This window comes from Heptranchias perlo, chromosome 38, assembly GCF_035084215.1.
Source record: "Heptranchias perlo isolate sHepPer1 chromosome 38, sHepPer1.hap1, whole genome shotgun sequence".
Taxonomy (NCBI): domain Eukaryota; kingdom Metazoa; phylum Chordata; class Chondrichthyes; order Hexanchiformes; family Hexanchidae; genus Heptranchias; species Heptranchias perlo.
This window is the reverse complement of record NC_090362.1, coordinates 17088921-17109173: the sequence shown is the minus strand read 5'-3', so window position 1 is coordinate 17109173 and position 20253 is coordinate 17088921. Positions and strand designations below refer to the sequence as shown.

Sequence of the window (20253 nt, the reverse complement as noted above, 5' to 3'; positions counted from 1 at the left end):
ATAGTAAATTGCCAGTGGCATTGCCCACAGTCGGTTGTTAAATATAAGTTTTTAATATACAAGATGGTTTGAGGGAGAGGCTCCACAGAGCCATCTAGTTGCCAGAACCTGCAACTGCATTGTGACATAAAATTGATTGGGAAATGTTGACATAACAATTTACATTGGGAAATGTTAACACAGAAGCGTGACATGATTTTTATTAACAATAATATATATATATATACGGATATTTGACTAAAGAATAATTGGGAAGCTGGATGTATGTTCCATGAAACAAGGTGCCACTGCTGCGCAAGAAGGTCCTGTGCGCTACCAGAAAAAACTTCCTGTTGGAGATAGAGCAGCCAGTGAAGCAACTTTGCTGTCACTGGTCTGTATACACCTTCTCCAGCATTTGGGGGAAGTATAGCGCCCTGATGTGCACAGTTGAACGAACACGTACAAGATTCCTTTGCCTTTTTAACTGGGCTAACGCCTTTGTTAAAATAGCAGAGAGAGGGATGTCATGTGAACACGTAAAACCTGTTGGTCGCTAATATCACGCAGAACGATTTTAGCCTAATAGTTGTGAACCGTGACTTAAAAAACATTCACACACACACACACACACAACTTTTTACATTGTGTCAAATGTCCTTGCAATCTGTCGTGCAATGTAAATATATGCAGTCTCTACCATATAAATCTATTGCATTTATACAGCTCCTTATTATGTCCCAACATTTCAAACACAACAAATTACTTTTGGAGTGCAGTGGATTTGCAATGGTAAATGTTGACACAAATGTGACCAAAAATCGTGACAACAGGAAGCAAGGCTTGTAGACAGGAAGTGTGTACTGTACGTATGATTTTTAATTATATATATATTATATATATATATATATATATATATATATTATATATATATATATATATATATGTGTGTGTGTGTGTCTAAAGAATAATTGGGAAACTGGCTGTGTGCGCTGTAGAGTAACTCCCTAAAACAGTTCCGCAGTATAAAATGCAACATTAGTGATGTTCCCAGAACCCAGTTCAACTGATGGTGTCGTCAGCACTAAGCAGCTAAAATGGAAAAGAAATTGAGAAAGACCTGGGAAAACACAATTCGATGTTAATGTGAACCATCGGGGGTGATTTTAACCTAACTCGCCCTAACCTAACATTGAAGTCAATGATGAGTAAAATCGGAGGGCCGATCTTATCATGTCAGTTTCCCACTGGGCAAGTTCGGTTAAAATCATCCCCATAGTGTCATGATATTTTTTAACAACAACTTTCATTGACATAGTTCCTTTTAATGTAGGTAAATGTCCCAAGACGCTTCATAGAAGCGTAAGCAGACAGAAATTGGCACTGAGCCAAAGAAGGAGATCTTAGGAGGAGTGACTAAAAGCTTGTTCAAAGATGTAGGTTTTAAGGAGGGTCTTAAAGGAGGAGAGGCGGATAGGACCAAGGAGGGAATTCCAGAACCCGGGGTCCAGATGGCTGAAGGCACAGCTGCCAATGGTTATAGATTCTGAGATGTGCTTCTTAAGGGAAAGTTGACCTAAAAAATGTAACAGTAGATTTTTGTTTTGTGTTGCTGGGCATAATAAGAAAGACTTGCATTTATTTAGCACCTTTCATGACCTCAGGATATCCCAAGGCACTTTACAGTCAATTAAGTACTTTTGAAATGTAGTCACTGTTGCAATGTAGGAAACACAGCAGCCAATTTGCACACAGCAAGATCCCACAAACAGCAATGAAATAATGTGTTTTTTTAGTGATATTGGTTGAGGGATAAATATTGGCAAGGACAATGCCCCTGTTCTTCTTCAGAATAGTGCCATGGGATCATTTACATCCACCTGAGAAGGCAGACAAGGTCTAATTTTAACATCGCATCTGAAAGACAGCACCTCTGAGTGCAGCACTCCCTCAGTACTGCACTGGAGGATCAACTGAGATTTTGTGCCCATGTCTCTGGAGTGGGACTTGAACCCACAACCTTCTGACTCAGAGATGAGAGTGCGATCCACTGAGCCAAGACTGACACTGGATAACAATCAGGAGCAAAAAGACAAAATTGCAGGCATTTGCAATGTGGTTTTAACATTGTAAAACATTCCAAGGTGCTTCACCAATGCTAGAATAGGCACTGAGCTGTAGTGGGATACTGTTTAGTGGAAGTGAGCAAAGGCATGGTTAAAGCAATAGATTTTGAGAAGTAGATTTTGTGTTGGGGAGAGGTAGAAAGGTCGCAGTCGTTCCAGAGTGTAAGCTCAAAATTGCTGCTGATGGCGCCACCATTACAGGGGGTGGAGGGGGGGTGAGGCAGTTGGAAAGGAAGCAAAGGAGGGCAGAATTGGAAGAGCTGAGGGCAGGGACTGGTAGGACTGGAGGAGGCTGCGGAGGTCAGTTAAGGCAAGACCGTGGAGGGATTTTTTTTTTATTCGTTCATGGGATGTGGGCGTCGCTGGCGAGGCCAGCATTTATTGCCCATCCCTAATTGCCCTTGAGAAGGTGGTGGTGAGCCGCCTTCTTGAACCTTCAATGCATTGGGGTAACCAGTGGGGGACCGCGAGGACAGAGCTGATGAGGGACCAGGACTTTGTATGGGATGGGACGTGGGCAGCAGAGTTTAGTTGCCCCACTCCGAAACAAACAAATTTCAACTAAGCACTGTACATTCATTTTTTTTATATAAGTAGTTTGTAGCACAATACATGGATATTAATGCGATCTGACTAACTCACGCAAAAATACAATGAGATAGAGACAGATGCACAGTAGAACAGGTGTTGTATAACAATCTGGGAAGATTTGGTCACCTATTGTGACTGCCAGACTGTGTGGGAAGCACCTCCTCTTGCCCAGATCCTATGTCTTGTGTGTCTAGAGGCAGACTGTCAAGTGTAATGCCTCGTCGCTCGCCGAACACTTGCTCCTGCAGCTCGATTATGTCGTGTCTGATGTCAGCCATCATCAGTAGGAGGAAGTCAAAAGATCCAGGTGGCCCCTGAAAAGAAACCCAGCACGGTAATAAAATGTGCTAAAAATTGACACAACACTAACTTTCCTACTATTTTCACAGCAAACCCTTCCTTACAAGTTCATCCAAGAGTTTGAGTATCCTTCATCATTTGTACACGCTAATGATTTCCATATTAGGAGGGTGAACTTATCAACTGTAAGTTCATTTATTTGAGTGAGTGAGATGCCAGGATTATCTGGCATTTCAGGGCTGGCAGCAGAAGTTGGGTCACATCAGGACTGGCAAGATCAAAATGCTTAGAAATTGAAAGCGTGCAAAAATTCTATTTTATTTTAAATGGAAAGTTTGAGTTGGCGTAAGCATTGCCCAGATCCAGTGTTGGTTGTGGCAACACCGTTTTAGCCACTTGCATCAATTTTCGTAGAAAACGCCTTGAACACACTCAAACAATCCAGGTGAATGTACTTCACACTTGTCAATTTACTTAACAAATGGCTATCGTCATTCAGTAATCAAGGAAGTAAAACACTCGCAATCCCTGCTTTTCAACTTACCATTTTACCAACAAACACACAAAAAGGTTAAAGGAAATAAATGCATTATTATACAGCGCCTTTCATGAACTTGGGACATCCCAAAGTGCTTTACAGCCAATGAAGTACTTTTGAAGTGTAGCCACTGTTGTAATGTAGGAAATGTGCACATGCAAATAGCGTGTAAATATGAATATTGAGATCACATGCCCAATGACTGTGTCTATTACTCATTTTTTATTTATTAATCAGAAATGCAATTAGCCTCATCTGGAATCCCAATTAGCCACGTGTGGCTAGCGGCTAATGTATTGGACAAGACTGAGCTAAGGGAACATCGCGTGCATCTATAAATCTGATGTTGTGGCTGGCGTTCAGAGCTTCCACTTTGCTTTTTTTCCGTCTCTCCGTGCGTCAGTCCACAGATTCTGATCTCTCTGTGCATCGCACCAATGCTACTGCCATCATTGGTCACATGATGACACTGCTGCTTAAGGTAAAGGCACGAATAAGGTGTGATATGTAAAGTGACCATTGTGTGTGTTTTATGCATGCAATAGTTACTTTTCTGCACAGGTCAGATTCAGAATGTCTTTTTTTCCCTACTTGTTCCAAGTTCATTTTTTTAAATCATTTATCTTGATGGTTCTGTAGACTTCCTGTGTTGCAGTGAAAGGCACTTGTTCATGTCAATAATCTCTGATGTGTAACATCAAAGTTGCATTAAACTGGAGAGAAAACAAAATATCTCCAGGTGCAGCAGCTGTTGCTTTTGTGCAGATGTTGTTGAGACAGCAGGAAGACCATCCACCTCCAGAGCAGAAGCACGCAATACAGGGCACGGGGATAGTTTGACACTTCAACAGGAAAGAAAAAGGGAAACAAAAACCGGGAATGCTGGAAACACTCAGCAGCTCAAACTGCATTGGTGGAGAGAACCGAGGCGTTAAAGGTGTGGACCCGTCAATGGAACAGAAACACACGCAACGCAGCACACACAACACAGCACACACAACACACACGCACACACACATGCAACACAGCACACACAACACACATGCACAAAATGCACACACCCCACAACGCACACATGCACACACCCCACAATACACACCCCACAATGCACACACAACACACGTGCACACCCCAAACTGCACGCACAATGCACACACCTCACACTGCACACACAACACACATGCACACAATACATACACCCCACATTGCATGCACAATGCACACAACCCATGCTGCACCCACAACACACACGCACACAATGCACACACCCCTCACACTGAACACACAACAAACACTGACGCGACACACACACAAGATACACAACATACCTGACACACACCACACGCCCCTCATCACACGCACACCACAAGTACTACACAGGTCCTGTCTGCTCTCATAGGTGGATGTAAAAGATCCCATGGCACTATTTTGAAGAGGAGCAGGGGAGTTCACCCCAGTGTCCTGGCCAATATTTATCTGTCAACCATCAGATTATCTGGTCATTATCACATTGCTGTTTGTGGGATCTTGCTGTGCGCAAATTGGCTGCCGCATTTCCTACATTACAACAGTGACTACACTTCAAAAAGTACTTCAGTGGCTGTAATGCGCTTTGGGACATCCTGAGGCCATGAAAGGAGATGTACAAATGCACGTCTTTTTTTCTCACCTATCTTACTCAATTTTAAAAAAATTTGGATGTATGCTAATATAGTTGTAAGCAACCAATGCACATAAGTTTTGTGTTCCTTTCCTGAGTTGCATTTAGTTCCATCCCGAGTTTTGGAAGAGTGCTGTCAAACTGACCTCTGTGCATTGCTCTCCCATGTCTATATTGTGCTGTGCCTCCACGTGCAAAGGGTCTCCGCTTCTGAATCACCCTCCAATGGAGAGCAAAGGCATAGAAACAGAAGTAGGCCACTCAGCCCCTCGAGCCTGTCCCACCATTCAGTTAGATCGTGGCTCACAATATATAGGATCGTTTCATTTTAAATAACAAGGTGCTTCGATTTTAAAAAGCATGCTAATTGTGTTATTATCTACGCACATTGACTCAATGAACTGGTTCTGTGTGATTCCAAGAGCAACCAGTACCTGTGGAAGATCAGAAGACCCAGGGAAAACTGAGTCTCTGCTGTCATTGGATTAAAGCAGAGTGGTAGGATTATATTTGGTATGTCGTTGCCTGCATGGGTAGCAACGGTTGTGCTTACTCAAGCACCTTAGTATACATCAAGCCTCTTTAGAACCATATAGAGTGGTTTCACTTATGCTAGATCCCATGAGAAAGCACCACCATCAGTCTGGCTCAAATAACAGAGCTACCGAATGTCCTCCAACTTTGTTTGCCTTGGCTTTCCTCTTGCCATCCCAGCTTGTTTAACTCCCAGCCTGGCTCTCGATGTACTCCCTCCTCCCCTCCTAATGTCAGGAAGCACTTCTTCATACAAGGGGTTGTGGAAATCTGGAACTCTCTCCCCGAAAAAGCTTTTGAGGCTGGGGGTCAATTGAAAATTTCAAAACTGAGACTGATAGATTTTTGTTAGGCAAGGGTATTAAGGGTTACGGAACCAAGATACGGAGTTAAGATACAGATCAGCCATTATCTAACTGAATGGCAGAACAGGCTTGAGGGACTGAATGGCCTCCTCCTGTTCCTGTGTTCTGCTATCTTTAGTCTTGTGACCCCACCTTAACTTCCACATTCTCAAAATGAGAATGATGTTTATAATATTCCTGAACATAAATTCAATCTGAACCATTCTGACTGTGGTACCAAACCCGATGAAATTGGAGAGTAAAACAGAGGGGCATTGTTTTTTTTCCCTGGTGAGGGCAAGTCGATGTTCATTCATCAGTAATCACCTGTAATGAACATATCTCAACCGAAGCTGCAAATACAGTTTTATAATAGCCTCTATAAAAATCACAAAAGATTTTCCGCAAAGATCTTTTTTTTTAAAAATGAGCTTATTTCCCATTGCGCTGCTCATGGGTAGTCTGGAGTCTGGGGATGGTTGTGATGTTTAGCTGCTAACCTGGCTTGTCTCTTGAAGGACACGCTGTGGGGAAGCTGTCCAAATAGATCCTAAGATCAATTACAGGTTACTTGTTGGTGTTACTTGAAGTTATCAGATTGCCAAATCCTTGTAAATTTTTGGCTCCAAGTCAATCTGCAATTTCCTTCACCAACAGCAATTAACCTGTGATTGACCTCCACATGAAATGACTGCCTTCCTTTGTTTGTCCTTTTGACACTTAGACATCTGAAGTGTGATCAATGCTCCACATAAATGGATATATATTTTTTACATATGAACAGAGTTGCAAATTAATATTTTTAAGCGCACTCAGATAGATATCTTACTGGTAGTCCACGTGGTCCTGCAGGTCCCCTCTCACCCTGGAAGAGAACAGCAAAGATTCACAAATTAATGGATGGCTCTTAAACCAGACCTAACCACCCTCCTTTACTCGGTGATTACCTTGATCAAAAATATATCGTGCTGTGTAGTAATATTAGTAATGAACCCATTCAGATGAACTGCATTTACCCTTCTAATTACGGTGATAGTGGGTTCAAAATAAATGAGTTGCACCTTTGTCGAAAGTAGACAAAGGAGTGTCACCATGACTGGGTTCATTACTAATACCAGACAGTAGCAATTTAAAACCTATTATGCGGCCCACTTTAATTCACATTTAATTCTCTCTGAATAAAAAGTTAAATGAATTCTCATCATAATGCAACAGTGAAGTTTAGTCAGAATCTCAGCCAAAAACTGAAAGGTCTACTAAACCAAAATCAGTCTAATATAATTAATAAATAATTTGTATGTTTTTATGATGGTGACTGTAACCAAAGTTACATTGTGTGTATGAACAGTTTATAACTCTCCATTGCCTGCCATCTATTTCAAGTTTGTACATTCAAAATAAAATGAACATATATTTTGAAGGACTTGACGACACATCTTCAGTTCCCATGGTGTTGATCCTGGGTCTAGGACGTGGTGGTGATGTTTAGTTGCTAGCCTGTACACTTGATACTTTGAAGGACACCTCAGGTATGATCAGTGCTGTCAGAAGACATGGAACAATGATCTACGGGCCAGCTTGGTTCAGCTGGTTGAACCCTCGCCTCTGAGTCAAGAAGGTTTAGGGTTCAGTCTCCACCCCTGGACTTAGAGCACATAAGCCAGGCCATCTTTCGTAAATGGGCAGAACAGTGACAGATTGAACTTAATGCAGAGAAGCGCAAAGTACTGCGTATTGGAAGGAAAAACACACACAGATGTCCGTGAATGGCATTGAAATAGCTATGGATGAAGTTGATAGCGATGTCAGCATGTCCAACCAATACAGAGCAGCAACCAACAAAGCCAATACAATGCTGTATTACATAACCAAAGCAGTAGAATACAAGTCAGAAGAAGCCGTGCACAAACTGTATAGTTCTCAAATGTCAGCCTTGACTCAGCACCCTCCCTGAGTCAGAAAGTTCTTGGTTCAATCTCCACTCCAGGATACAGAGTACATAATCTAGACTGGCACTTCAAGCGGTGCGACATTGTCAGAGGCACCATCTTTTGGACGAGAACTTAAACCTCACGGGTGAATGTAAAGGAGGGGTGGAAGGAGGCTCATATGGAGCATAAATGCCGGCATGGAGCAGCTGGGCCGAATGGCCTGTTTCTCTGCTGCAAATTCTTTGTGATTCAACCTTTTACCCAGTGAGGGGTGCATGCATCCTCCCCAGAACATTCTACTCATGCAGCATGCAGTGTACGGATTGAAACTGGTCCCAAATGAGAAAAAATGCTTCATAACAAGAAAAATATTGTTCAGGAAAAATTAGTTTGATACAACTGTACCTTTTGTCCATTCTTTCCTGCTGTCCCAGGTGCACCCTAGAAATATAATAGATAATTTGAATGTGCAAAATATTACATCATCTGAAGTGTTGAGTGCTGGGTTATTGGAAATAGAGGCTGGGGTCTACTAACAAGCTCAATTGCCTGGCATAATCCCCATAAGACCAGCCAGTGACCGAAGCACTGGGATCCCGCTCTAAAGCTGCATTGAGGCCCTGCAGGAGCCCATTTGGAACAGACCCTGAAAAGGAGCACCCTGTTTTAAAAAATAAATCAATACATTTTTCCCCTGCCTGGCACTTGCCCCGTGCCCCCATCCCGCAGAAAAATAACGCAGTCGCTCAACGAGCAGCCTTTCACTCGCTGTTGCATCCATAATTCTGAACCCTCTGCTGCCCCCGCACTACTCCCAGCACCAAGAGCAAATGATCAAAGTGTCAAGAGCGACAGAAAAATATCCAAAACGAGCTGACCGGGCAGTTTCAGGTGGGATCAGCTGTGGCTGAGTAGCACTCTCGCTTCTGAGTCAGAAAGTTGTGGGTTCAAGTCTTACTCCAGGAACTTGAGTAGATAATCTATAGCTGATACTCCCAGTGCAGTACTGAGGGAGTACTGCACCGTCAGAGGTGCTGTCTTTTGGATGAGATATTAAACCGAGGCCCTATCTGCCCTCTCAGGTGGATGTAAAAGATCACATGAGATTATTTTCAAAGAAGAACAGGGGAGTTCGCCCTGGTCTCCTGGCTGATATTTATCCCTCAATCAACATCACCAAAAATCAGATTATTTGGTCATTATCACATTGTTGTTTGAGGGAGCTTGCTGTGTGCAAATTGGCTGCCGTGTTTCCTATATTACAACAGTGACTACACTTCATTGGCTGTATAGCACTTTGGAACATCCTGAGATCGTGAAATGCTCTATTTAATGGGAGTTCTTTCTTTCTTTCCAGGTACACACAGTGCCTGAACAGCATTAACTCTGAATTATTCACCCCGCCGAGTCTTTCTTTCAGGAGCATTACAAAAGTTAGTTTTGTGCTAAAACGATATATCACCAGGATCATCTGATGTAAAACTATTAAACACGAGTCTAACAATTATATTGTACGATTTAATGTATGAACACTTACATAGAATTACATTACATAGAATTTACAGCACAGAAACAGGCCATTCGGCCCAACTGGTCTATGCTGGTGTTTATGCTGCATACAAGCCTCCTCCCACCCGACTACATCTAACCCTATCAGCATATCCTTCTTTTCCTTTCTCCCTCGTGTTTATCTAGCTTCCCCTTAAATGCATCAATGCTATTCACCTCAACTACTCCATGTTGATATTCTAACCACTCTGCGGGTAAAGAAGTTTCTCCTGAATTCCTATTGGATTTATTAGTGACTATCTTATATTTATGGCCCCTAGATAATGGAAGCATCTTCTCTACGTCTATCCTATTGAACCCCTTCATAATTTTAAAGACCTCTATTAGGTCACCCAGCCTTTTTTTTAAGTGATAGTGTGAAATTCCTGCTGTTTTAATGGAGGAGTTAACCCAGTTTTGGGTCAAGACCTCCGTTAAAGTGGTGCACAGAAGAATTTCAAACTAACGCATTGAGCATTCATACACTAGGATCCACAACATTATTTCTCAGCTATAATGTTTTAGCAGTTAATTACATTGAAGTGACTCCTGATATTAGCAGTTCCCTCACTTTTGTCATTTAAAAGTACAAGAGCAATTGTGACGCACACACATCGTAAAAATTCACTTACCACTGGACCTCGTCTTCCTCTCTTGACGTGGGAGAAATCGGGGATGGGACCCATGGGGCCCATGTCACCTCTGGGTCCACGTGCACCAGCTGCTCCTGGAGGTCCTACAGGCCCTATGCTGCCTTTTGGTCCTGGAACTCCTGGTGGACCTTGAATTAGAAAAATTGGCCCAATGTTTACTGAGCAAATGGCAAGTCAAGTTCAGTGATCTCAATTCATCATCATAATTTAGCCTAGAAAAAATTATCATGCAAACATTTAACTCGTTCATTTTAAATAGTTTCATACCTCTGTTAAAATAGCAATGGTGACAAAAATTGAAGCATTTTTTTTATTCGTTCATGGGATGTGGGGGCGTTGCTGGCGAGGCCAGCATTTATTGCCCATCCCTAATTGCCCTTGAGAAGGTGGTGGTGAGCCGCCTTCTTGAACCACTGCAGTCCGTGTGGTGAAGGTTCTCCCACAGTGCTGTTCGGAAGGGGGTTCCAGGATTTTGACCCAGCGACGATGAAGGAACGGCGATATATTTCCAAGTCAGGATGGTGTGTGACTTGAAAGGGAACGTGCAGGTGGTGTTGTTCCCATGTGCCTGCTGCTCTTGTCCTTCTAGGTGTGATGTGGAGATGCTGGTGATGGACTGGGGTTGACAATTGTAAACAATTTTACAACACCAAGTTATAGTCCAGCAATTTTATTTTAAATTCACAAGCTTTCGGAGGCTTCCTCCTTCCTCAGGTGAACGTTGTTGGAAAACACCAGCATAGACCAGTTGGGCCGAATGGCCTGTCCCTGTGCTGTAGACTCTATGTAATTCTAGGTACTAATCATTGCAAACAAAGTGAAAAAAAAAATGAGCTGAAACATACATTCGTCTGTGAGAGAAGCTTGTTTTTAACCCCTTATGTATTGTGACAAAATTAAAGCCAAAACAAAGCTAAACAACATCCAGGCTTGGGCTGATAAGTGGCAAGTAACATTCGTGCCAGACAAGTGCCAGGCAATGACCATCTCCAACAAGAGAGAGTCTAACCACTTCTAGGTGGTAGAGGTCGTGGGTTTGGGAGGTTGAATGTCAAGGGGAAGTGGTTAGATTCTCTCTTGTTGGAGATGGTCATTGCCTGGCACTTGTCTGGCGCGACTGTTACTTGCCACTTATCAGCCCAAGCCTGGATGTTGTTTAGCTTTGTTTTGGCTTTAATTTTGTCACAATACATAAGGGGTTAAAAACAAGCTTCTCTCACAGACGAATGTATGTTTCAGCTCATTTTTTTTTCACTTTGTTTGCAATGATTAGTACCTAGAATTACATAGAGTCTACAGCACAGGGACAGGCCATTCGGCCCAACTGGTCTATGCTGGTGTTTATAGTTGAAGTGCCTCCCACTCTAATTGCCTCTGTATTCCTCTATTCCTTCTCCCCCCTGGTATGCATCAAGCCTCCCCTTAAATGTGTCAATCCTATCTGCTTCAACTGCTCCATGTGGCAGCAAGTTCCACATTCTCACTACACTCTGTGTTAAGAAATTCCTCCTAAATTCTTTATTTGATTTGTTCGCGGCTGACGTATATCTATTCCTCCTTGTACTGAACTCATCCACAATTGGAAATAGTTTCTCCACACATCCATCCTAGCAAACCCCTTCATAATTTTAAAGGCCTCTATCAGGTCTTCTCTTCGTCTTTTTTCCAGAGAAAAGAGCCTCAACCTGTTTGACTAAAACAAGTGTTTGGGAGAGGAGCCAAGCCATTCAATTCAAATACAAATACTCTGTGTGATTTGTTTAAATGTGTTTGATCGGTTGCTCTTTTTGGATTGAACTGAGTTATTTAAATTCTGCTAGATCCCAGTAACTGCTTCACGGGTCTTTATCAGCTTGTCTTCTACAAATCAATGAGTCTATCTAGGACTTTCAAAGGCAGTCTGTCTCGAACCTCCAAAAAGAATTAGTTAAGGCAGATAACTTCCATAGTTTATGAGAAAAAGGAAAGACTACATAAACTATGCCATAGTTAATTTTCTTATCATAGAAGTTGCAAACTATGTATTACTTTCCGTTACAATCAGGCGCTAGCTAAGCAAAACAACCACTGTGACAGTATGTGTATGTTACTGCTGCTCTTTACTTGTTCTTTTACTATTTAATAAATCTGTCTAGCATTTAAAGGCTAAAATGAGGTCTCATGTAGTATTATTCTACCACTTTCCAAAGACCAGGAGGATCCCGTGAAGTTACGGTCACTGAAATAATCCGGAAAAGGTTCTCTGTTCATTTCATGGACACACTATGAATTTTACCTGGATATCACGTCAAGTCAAAATACACTTAAAGACATAAAAAGCTCAGGTTTCCTTGCGAGACTGGTCGAAAACACGGAAGCCAAACGTATGTAGGGTAAAAGAAAACCCAAAAACATAACAATAATGCGTTCACACACATTAATATCCTACATGAGACAGCCAGTCTGACCCGAATTCTATGCAGACATTAGATCAGAACACCAAGCTCTTTACATTCCTATTGTCAGATATCAGATATCTAATGGAAGATCCAACGTTAATTCGACAGACGAAAGCAAAAATACTGCAGATGCTGGAAGTCTGAAGTGAAAATAGAAAATGCTGGAAACACTCAGCAGGCCAGGCAGCTTCTGTGGAGAGAGAGACAGAGTTAACGTTTCAGGCCGATGACCTTTCATCAGAACTGGAAGATGTTGGAGATGGACGGCTTTTAAGCAAATACAGAGCCAGGGAAAAGAGGGACAGGGAAAGAACAAAGGGGAAGGTCTGTGATAGAGTGGAGGACAGGAGTGATTAAATGACAAAAGGGATGATGGATAATTCCGTTTCTCTCCATTAATTCTACAGATTTGTTTCAGTAAATGGCTCTGCTGGTAATTAACAGAGCACTTCCCTTCAGGCTGTGTAGGTTAGGAAATCTTTGATACTGGTGGAGTTCTTGCAGGTCGGTGTAATCAGAAAGTCTGGTTGGACGTATTCCTGGAGGTTTCATCACATGACCTCCCACCTCCAACCGCCCCACCCAGTCAAAGAGCCTTCCCCTCCCCCCATCTCCAATATTTTAATAACTAATAAACAAAAGTCTTCAAAAAAAATGAAAGAAACAATTTTTTAAAAATGCACTTATGATTTATCTCCTGGGTTTGCTCGCAGCGGTGTCCTGGAGATTAATTTTTAATTCCTGGAGACTCCAGGATATTCTTGGAGTCTCCAGGACAATCCTGGCGGGTTGGCAATCCAATTGCATCGCCCAGTGACAGTCTCAGTCTCATTTGAGTTGAGGGAGCTACTAAATGAGCTAAGCTGTCAGCTGTAATGAATAATGGCAGCCTGGGAGTGATCATACACGAACAATGGATGTCAACGTTCTTGACATTCTCCTCATTTCTCTGATGAGACATTGATGATTGCACCTCCTCCTTAACGATATTTTGCCATTCTTTAGCGTGCGTGTTTGTTGGGGTTATTGCTTGACTGATTCCATCGCTCCCAGCACAGTTGTCAATTGCTGGATGATAGCAGCAAGTATGTGGCACAATTGAAAAAAAAAATCTCCCATCTGCTTAAGTTTACATTGGATTGCAGCCACAATAATCATGAACAGTTTACTTAGTCACGAAAGCATTCTTTAATGCCATATTGAAGGCTCAATGCTAAACAGAATACTTTGACATGTCATGTCAGGAGTAAACAATCAATACAGTATCTGATGCCTTGGATCCAATTTTCGACACTAATAATAAAAACTCTTACTCCCTCACAGTGACGTACTCATCTCACTGCTTTCCCCTTGCAAAATTCCCTTTATAAATATCTGAATGAATACTTAATAGGAAGTGAGAACTTGAGTTTAGTACATGTTCCTAAAAAATCTCCTCAGGCTCTTTTTTGAAGTGTCGTGTGGACCATTTATTGCTTCTGAATGCAGGCAAAAAGTTCAAACAATGTGCGGTGCAGCTTCCCTTACAGTCCTGCCTGCACTTGACTCATATTTCTTACCTTCGACTCTTAAATCTTTTCTTATGAAAGTTCCAATGTGTCTAATTATCCTGCTTTTACTTAGTTCAACTTTAATTAATACAAACCTATTCTTTCATCTACTTTTCTGTCAGAAAATTCATTAAGATTTTTGAAGCTGGAACTGGGTGGCAGGGAACAAGGATGAACTAGCATTTATATAGCACCTTTCACCTCAGGACGTCCCAAAGCACTTTACAACCAATGAAGTACTTTTGAAGTGTAGTCATTGTTGTAATACAGGAAATGCGGCAGACAATTTGCACGCAGCAAGGTCCCACAAACAGCAATATGACAATGATCTGTTTTAGTGATGTTGGCTGAGGGATAAATATTGGCCTGGGGAGAACTCCCCCGCTCTTCGAAATGGTGTCTTGGGATCTTTGTCAAATGACAGCTCTGCAAGCACATTTTTCTATCTGTTATTAATTTCAGACAAATACTGGGCATTTTATTCGCCGTGTATAATAGTGATACTGCTTCTGGCAGGTCCGACTTTCATCGGCACTGGTGCAATGTAAATGAGGTGGGGGAGGGAAGAGCAGCAATAGGACATTGGCTCCTACTTATGCACCAGGTGATAAGGCAGAAGTGACACTGGATCTTTACTTGTTGGTATGAGGAAATGCCATTGCTTTCGTATGTTATAGACTACGTTTTATACATCAGTTATGCTCCTTTGCAACATGTGTTGAAATAAATCCCCATCTGACTCCAAAGTGAATCATGGAATCTCATCTTTGGAGTCCTACCAGTACCGAAATATATTACCAAAAATCAATAAAACTGACCTCCACAAACTCTACCTGGGGTGTGTTCCAAGAAAATGACAATCTTGTTAGAGATGTTGGTAAACTACATAGAATCATACAACACAGAAGGAGGCCGTTTGGCCCATTGTGCCTGTGCCGGCTCTCTGAAAGAGCTATCCAATTAGTCCCAATTCCCCTGCTCTTTCCCCATAGCCCTGCAAATTTTTCCTTTTTCAAGTATATATCCAATTCCCTTTTGAATCTGCTTCCACCGCCCTTTCAGGCAGTGCATTCCAGATCATAACAACTCGCTGTGTAAAAAATTATCTCCTCATCTCCTCTCTGGTTCTTGTGCCAATTACCTTAAATCTGTGTCCTCCGGTTACTGGCCTTCCTGCCAGTGGAAACAGTTTCTCCTTATTTACTCTATCAAAATCCTTCACAATTTTGAACACCTCTATTAAATCTCCCCTTAACCTTCTCTGCTCTAAGGAGAACAATTCCAGCTTCTCTAGACTCTTCACATAACTGAAGTAAGACCTGCAGATGTCAGATCATCCCCTCAAAGTGTTGCCAGTGCAAAGCAATGAGCTATGCCCCACCCAGCATCGAACCTGAGACCTCCCTATCTGTATCAACCACTGTGCTATCAGTGACACCAATCCTTAAACACCCTGTCAAGTCTTGCATAAAGTGCACATACAACAAAGAAAAACATTTCAAGGTTCTTACACAATCCAGGTGCGCAGATAACTTTTCCATAAACCACTCAAACTTCATCCATGGTGTTTATGATATCAGGTGAACCCTGAGATTGTGCTACACCCTTGTGATACATTCCAAAGTAATGTTGTCCTGTAAGCGTTGCCTATTGAAAACCAGCCTAATTACAACACAGAAAATGTAGCTACAATACCGCCACATTAGTCTCACAAAAGATTAAAGAATACACTTATGATATGAATAGCAAAGTGAAAAAATCTTCCCCTCCTTCATTGCAATGAATTCAAATTCCCAGCTTGTTCCCAATTTTCGGAATCCTATATTGACTGTGTATTGGTCACTCATCACTTCCGCCAGTGCACTTGATGCCTTCTACGACTGATGAACATTGCTGGATATGGGTTGGCAAAATAATATTGTGATTTGCTATTTTTTCAGTTTCGTTCAGGCCAATTGTATTAGTGGTGCCCTCTTCTAATCAGGGTGGGGCATTTGTAGAATGTATTCCTTTGTCGGGGGTAGTGGGTTGACCCTTGCCAGACTTTCAGAAAGTATCTCATGGTCACTTAAACAGTAGTGTATCTGATGGGAAGAGGTGGGAGATCTTACCAGGTGGTCCAGGGGCACCAGGAAGGTCAGGTTGGTGAGGAGGGCATTGCAATGTTTCTGTGCACTTCCTCGCCAGCGGTGTCTTTTCACTCGAGTTATCAAGATTGGTGAGCAGCAACTGGGAAAAGGAAAGGTAAGATTTATTTATTAGCTCGCATTACAAAACATTCCTTTATTGATAAACCCATAGATTCAAAACAAATATGCTTATTTCAAACTGCAACGGTTCAACTGCAGAAATCAGTATCTTGACTATCCCAGACTAATTTTCAACTTCCTTAGATTGTCTGATCTAAGCCATGTCTAATGATGACAGAGAGGTGATGAAATCGGGCACCATCACACCAACATTCAGTTCTACTGGAGCTGAATATGGAGTGGACCCATAACGGGAGATCAATGCGATACCGTCCGTTTTTCCTTCCCTGCTCATGTCCAATTTCACTTCTGGAATGTTGGAAATGCACAACAGGTCAGTCAGTGTCTGAAAGAGTAAAGCCAAGGTTAATGTCTTGAGCGAGGCCCTTGAGAACCAGTGAGGCCTCTGGGAGCATCATGATTAAATGAAGTTTCCTATCTTTTTTATTATTAGTTTGTGGGCAGTGCTGGCAAGACTGCAGTTATTGCCCTGATAACTGAGTGGCTTGCGAGGCCACTTTAGAAGACAGTATGAGTTAACTCTGTAGTGTGGGCCAGACCAGGTAGGGATTCCCTTCCCTGAAGGACATTAATGAACAAGTTGTTTTTTTTTATGACAATCCAGCATCTTTCATGGTCACTTTTTCTAGTGCTAGCCCCACCATTTATTTATTGAAATCAAATTCACAACTTGCCATGGTGGGATTATGAACTCATGACCTCTGGGTTACTACTCCAGTACCATAACCACTGTACTATCTAAACCCTATAAAAGATAGGATAGTGTACACAGTCCATTGCACAATGAGTGAGAACATATATCTGAAAGTAGCTCTGAGTGATGTTGGGTGAGGGATAAAACATTTACCAGGACACTCCTGCTCTTCTTCAAATAGTGCCATGGGATCTTTTACGTCCACCTGAGAGGGCAGACGGGGCCTTGGTTTTACGTCCCATCTGAAAAGTGGCACCTCCGACAGTGCAGCACTCCCTCAGTACTGCACTGGAAGCGTCAGCCTTGATTTTGTGCTCAAATCTCTAGAGCGAGACAGAATCTAACATGGTCGGAATGTCTTCCTGATCTGTGCCTATTTTGTGATTACAGTTTTTTTTAATTGAGAAATCTCTGTGTGGTGTTGTGGCCCAAGACATCACAAGGTTGAAAAGAATAGGAGAGAAGACTAAGTCGATCAAAAAAGTAGTCTTCAGTTGATGCCTAGATTCAATTTTAAAACTGGCAGATTGTGGTAATGAGGGAAAAAGTGATCCAATTTTAAGAATAAGCAATCACAAGGAATTACAGTCTTTTCTGTTTATTTTGTATTTTCTATTGATTGTCTCCCCTCTTCCTCCTGTGTTTTTAAATAGTGACAACTGGCTTGTTAAGCCCAACTATGCAATGGATCTGTACTCAGCGGTGATGTAGTCACTAACCTGGGAGCTTCAACAAAAATGTCTCATTTCAACTGCGTGTATTTATCGCGCCGTCCTCGTTAGCACTGGGCTCAGAAACTCTTGCAAACCAAGTCCCTGCCTGTGATCACTCATTGGGGTAGACCTTGACTTTGTGGAATAATATAACGCGGGTGATAGCGAGTCGGCAGCCCGTTTTACTTCTCCCCCCATTTTTATTTCCATTGAAGTCAAAAATGGGGAGAGATGGAAATCGACACGCTATCACCCGTTTAACACTATCACGCAAAGTCAAAATCTACCTCATTACTTTGATTAAAACAGAAAAAAGACAGACAGGCAGAGACAGATGAAAAGGCCGGAAGGATGTTATAGTTCACCATAAGCCTTTTTAATGGTTTGCTTCTGTTATTCACCTCTGCTGAAGGCCCTGATATGTGTTGCGATATATGGGTACATTTTCTGATTGACAAAGTTGATGCACTCACATTATATTGTTCTTCGTCCATTTTTTCGGTGTGCATGAACCCATCTGAAATAGGTTGGCAACTGCATAAGTTACGCACTGAGCAATGTTGATTGTTTCCTGAACGTTGGCAGCTCTCTGTGGTACCTCGCTGTCATTGTCATGACCGTTCTTCATGTGCGAGTCTGGACAGTGACAGTTGGCTGGCTATTTAACACGATCAGGCCCAATCCCATCCTTACCAAACACCAGTGCTTGCTGCCCTGCCTCAGAGCAGCAAACTCAGCACCGAGCAAGGTTCGAACTTGGGCCCTCCCTAGTCTGGATCACTCAGCACCAGACCGCAGGAAGTATTCACCTCCTGAGTGACTGGGGGCGTCTCACAGTTTGGAAAAGGACCCCGATGGTGCCACTGATTTCTTGACCACAGGGCAGTGAGTGGAGATGATTTTTGCAAGCTGAATCATTTCTGATTGTGGGGAAGGATTGGTTTGGCTGCACAACACTTGCTCCCTGAAAAGTTAACCATTTATATGTCACTGTAACAGGCAGCTCCCAGTGTTATTTTAACTTAACCGCATGTGCACAAGTTGACTCAATTACTGTGTTTTTGTCCGTGATGAAACACAAACTTACTTTAATCTTTCACAGATTAAACAGCAGTTCACTCACATTAAATTCGGCTCACCACCAACATGCCCAAATGATATATAATTTAGGCAATCAGTGCAAAGCCTCTGTACATTAGTTAAACATTTCTAACAGTTGAAAATGATATTTTGGAAGAACATAAGGCAAAAATATTCCAAGTATTTTTTTAATCATTGGTAGTTGTGTAATGGTGGAGCCAGTGGAGGGGAGGGGTCCTGAAGTCAGGAGATGGAGGTGGGCGACACATATCCTCCAGCTTAAAGCCATAGCAACCTTCCTTTTTCTACATCTTCTTGCATTTAAAAAAAATCCATGAATCATTCGGCGTCTATCCCATTGTTTCTAGAATCGAGCATAATTTCTTTCCTGATGGGCCAAAGGACTCCAGTAAACATGCGTGGAGGAGTGAGTAATTAAGAACGTAGGAATATAGGAACAGGAGGAGGCCATTCAGCCTCTCGAGCCTGTTCTGCCATTCAATGAGATCATGGCTGATCTGTATCTTAACTCCATCTATCCGCCTTGGTTCCGTAACCCTTAATACCCTTGCCCAACAAAAAACTATCAATCTTAATTTTGAAATTTTCAATTGACCCCCAGCCTCAACAGCTTTTAGGGGGAAGAGAGTTCCAGATTTAATTCCAGGAAACAAAGTCCAACCTGGCGGTCGCTGGGAGCACAGAAAGACCTGGAGAAATTGTACTTTCTTGGCTGGGGCGGAGATCGCATCTTATAAAAGTTAAGCGATTTAACAGTTAACGTAAGCACGATCCCATGTGATCTCCTGGACTGGTTTCGATCTCCTGAGGTGGGGGCGGGGGGGGTCGGAGAGGAATTTTCCAGATTTTCTCCTCCCTTTTTGGTCCTGGGTTTCTTTTTCTGTGTTTTTTGCCACAAGGTCCCACAAACAGCAATGAGATAATGACCAGATAATCTGTTCTTTTAGTGATGTTGGTTGAGGGATAAATATTGCCCAGGACCCGGGGGAGAACTCCCCTGCTCTTCTTCGAATAGTGCCGTGGGATCTTCTACATCCACCTGAGGGGGCAGACGCGGCCACGGTTATTTCACACATGACCATTTGGATAATGTACAGGAGGCTGCCAGCACTCATGGTGCCATACCAACAACAACAACTACTTGCATTTATATAGCGCCTTTAATGTTGTAAAATGTCCCAAGGCTCTTCGCAGGAGCGTTATCAGACATAATTTGACACCAAGCCACATAAGGAGATAATAGCTTGGTCAGAGGTAGGTAATTGGAGTGCCTTAAAGGAGGA

At 42.3% G+C, this 20253-nt stretch overlaps 1 protein-coding gene across 2 annotated transcripts in view; it reads right to left on the bottom strand.

Moving 5' to 3' along the window:
• Positions 1 to 864: 864 nt before the first annotated feature.
• The window catches only part of LOC137304823 (collagen and calcium-binding EGF domain-containing protein 1-like), a 122055-nt gene continuing 102666 nt past the window's right edge, over positions 865 to 20253 (bottom strand). For both annotated transcript variants that reach the window (XM_067973561.1, XM_067973562.1), the window contains 5 exons: positions 16304 to 16421; positions 10184 to 10332; positions 8409 to 8444; positions 6902 to 6937; positions 865 to 3010 (listed from right to left, as the gene is read on the bottom strand). In XM_067973561.1, coding sequence (XP_067829662.1) covers positions 2819 to 3010; positions 6902 to 6937; positions 8409 to 8444; positions 10184 to 10332; positions 16304 to 16421 — 531 coding nt within the window. In that variant the 3' untranslated portion in view covers positions 865 to 2818. The remainder of the gene's footprint in view (positions 3011 to 6901; positions 6938 to 8408; positions 8445 to 10183; positions 10333 to 16303; positions 16422 to 20253) is intronic.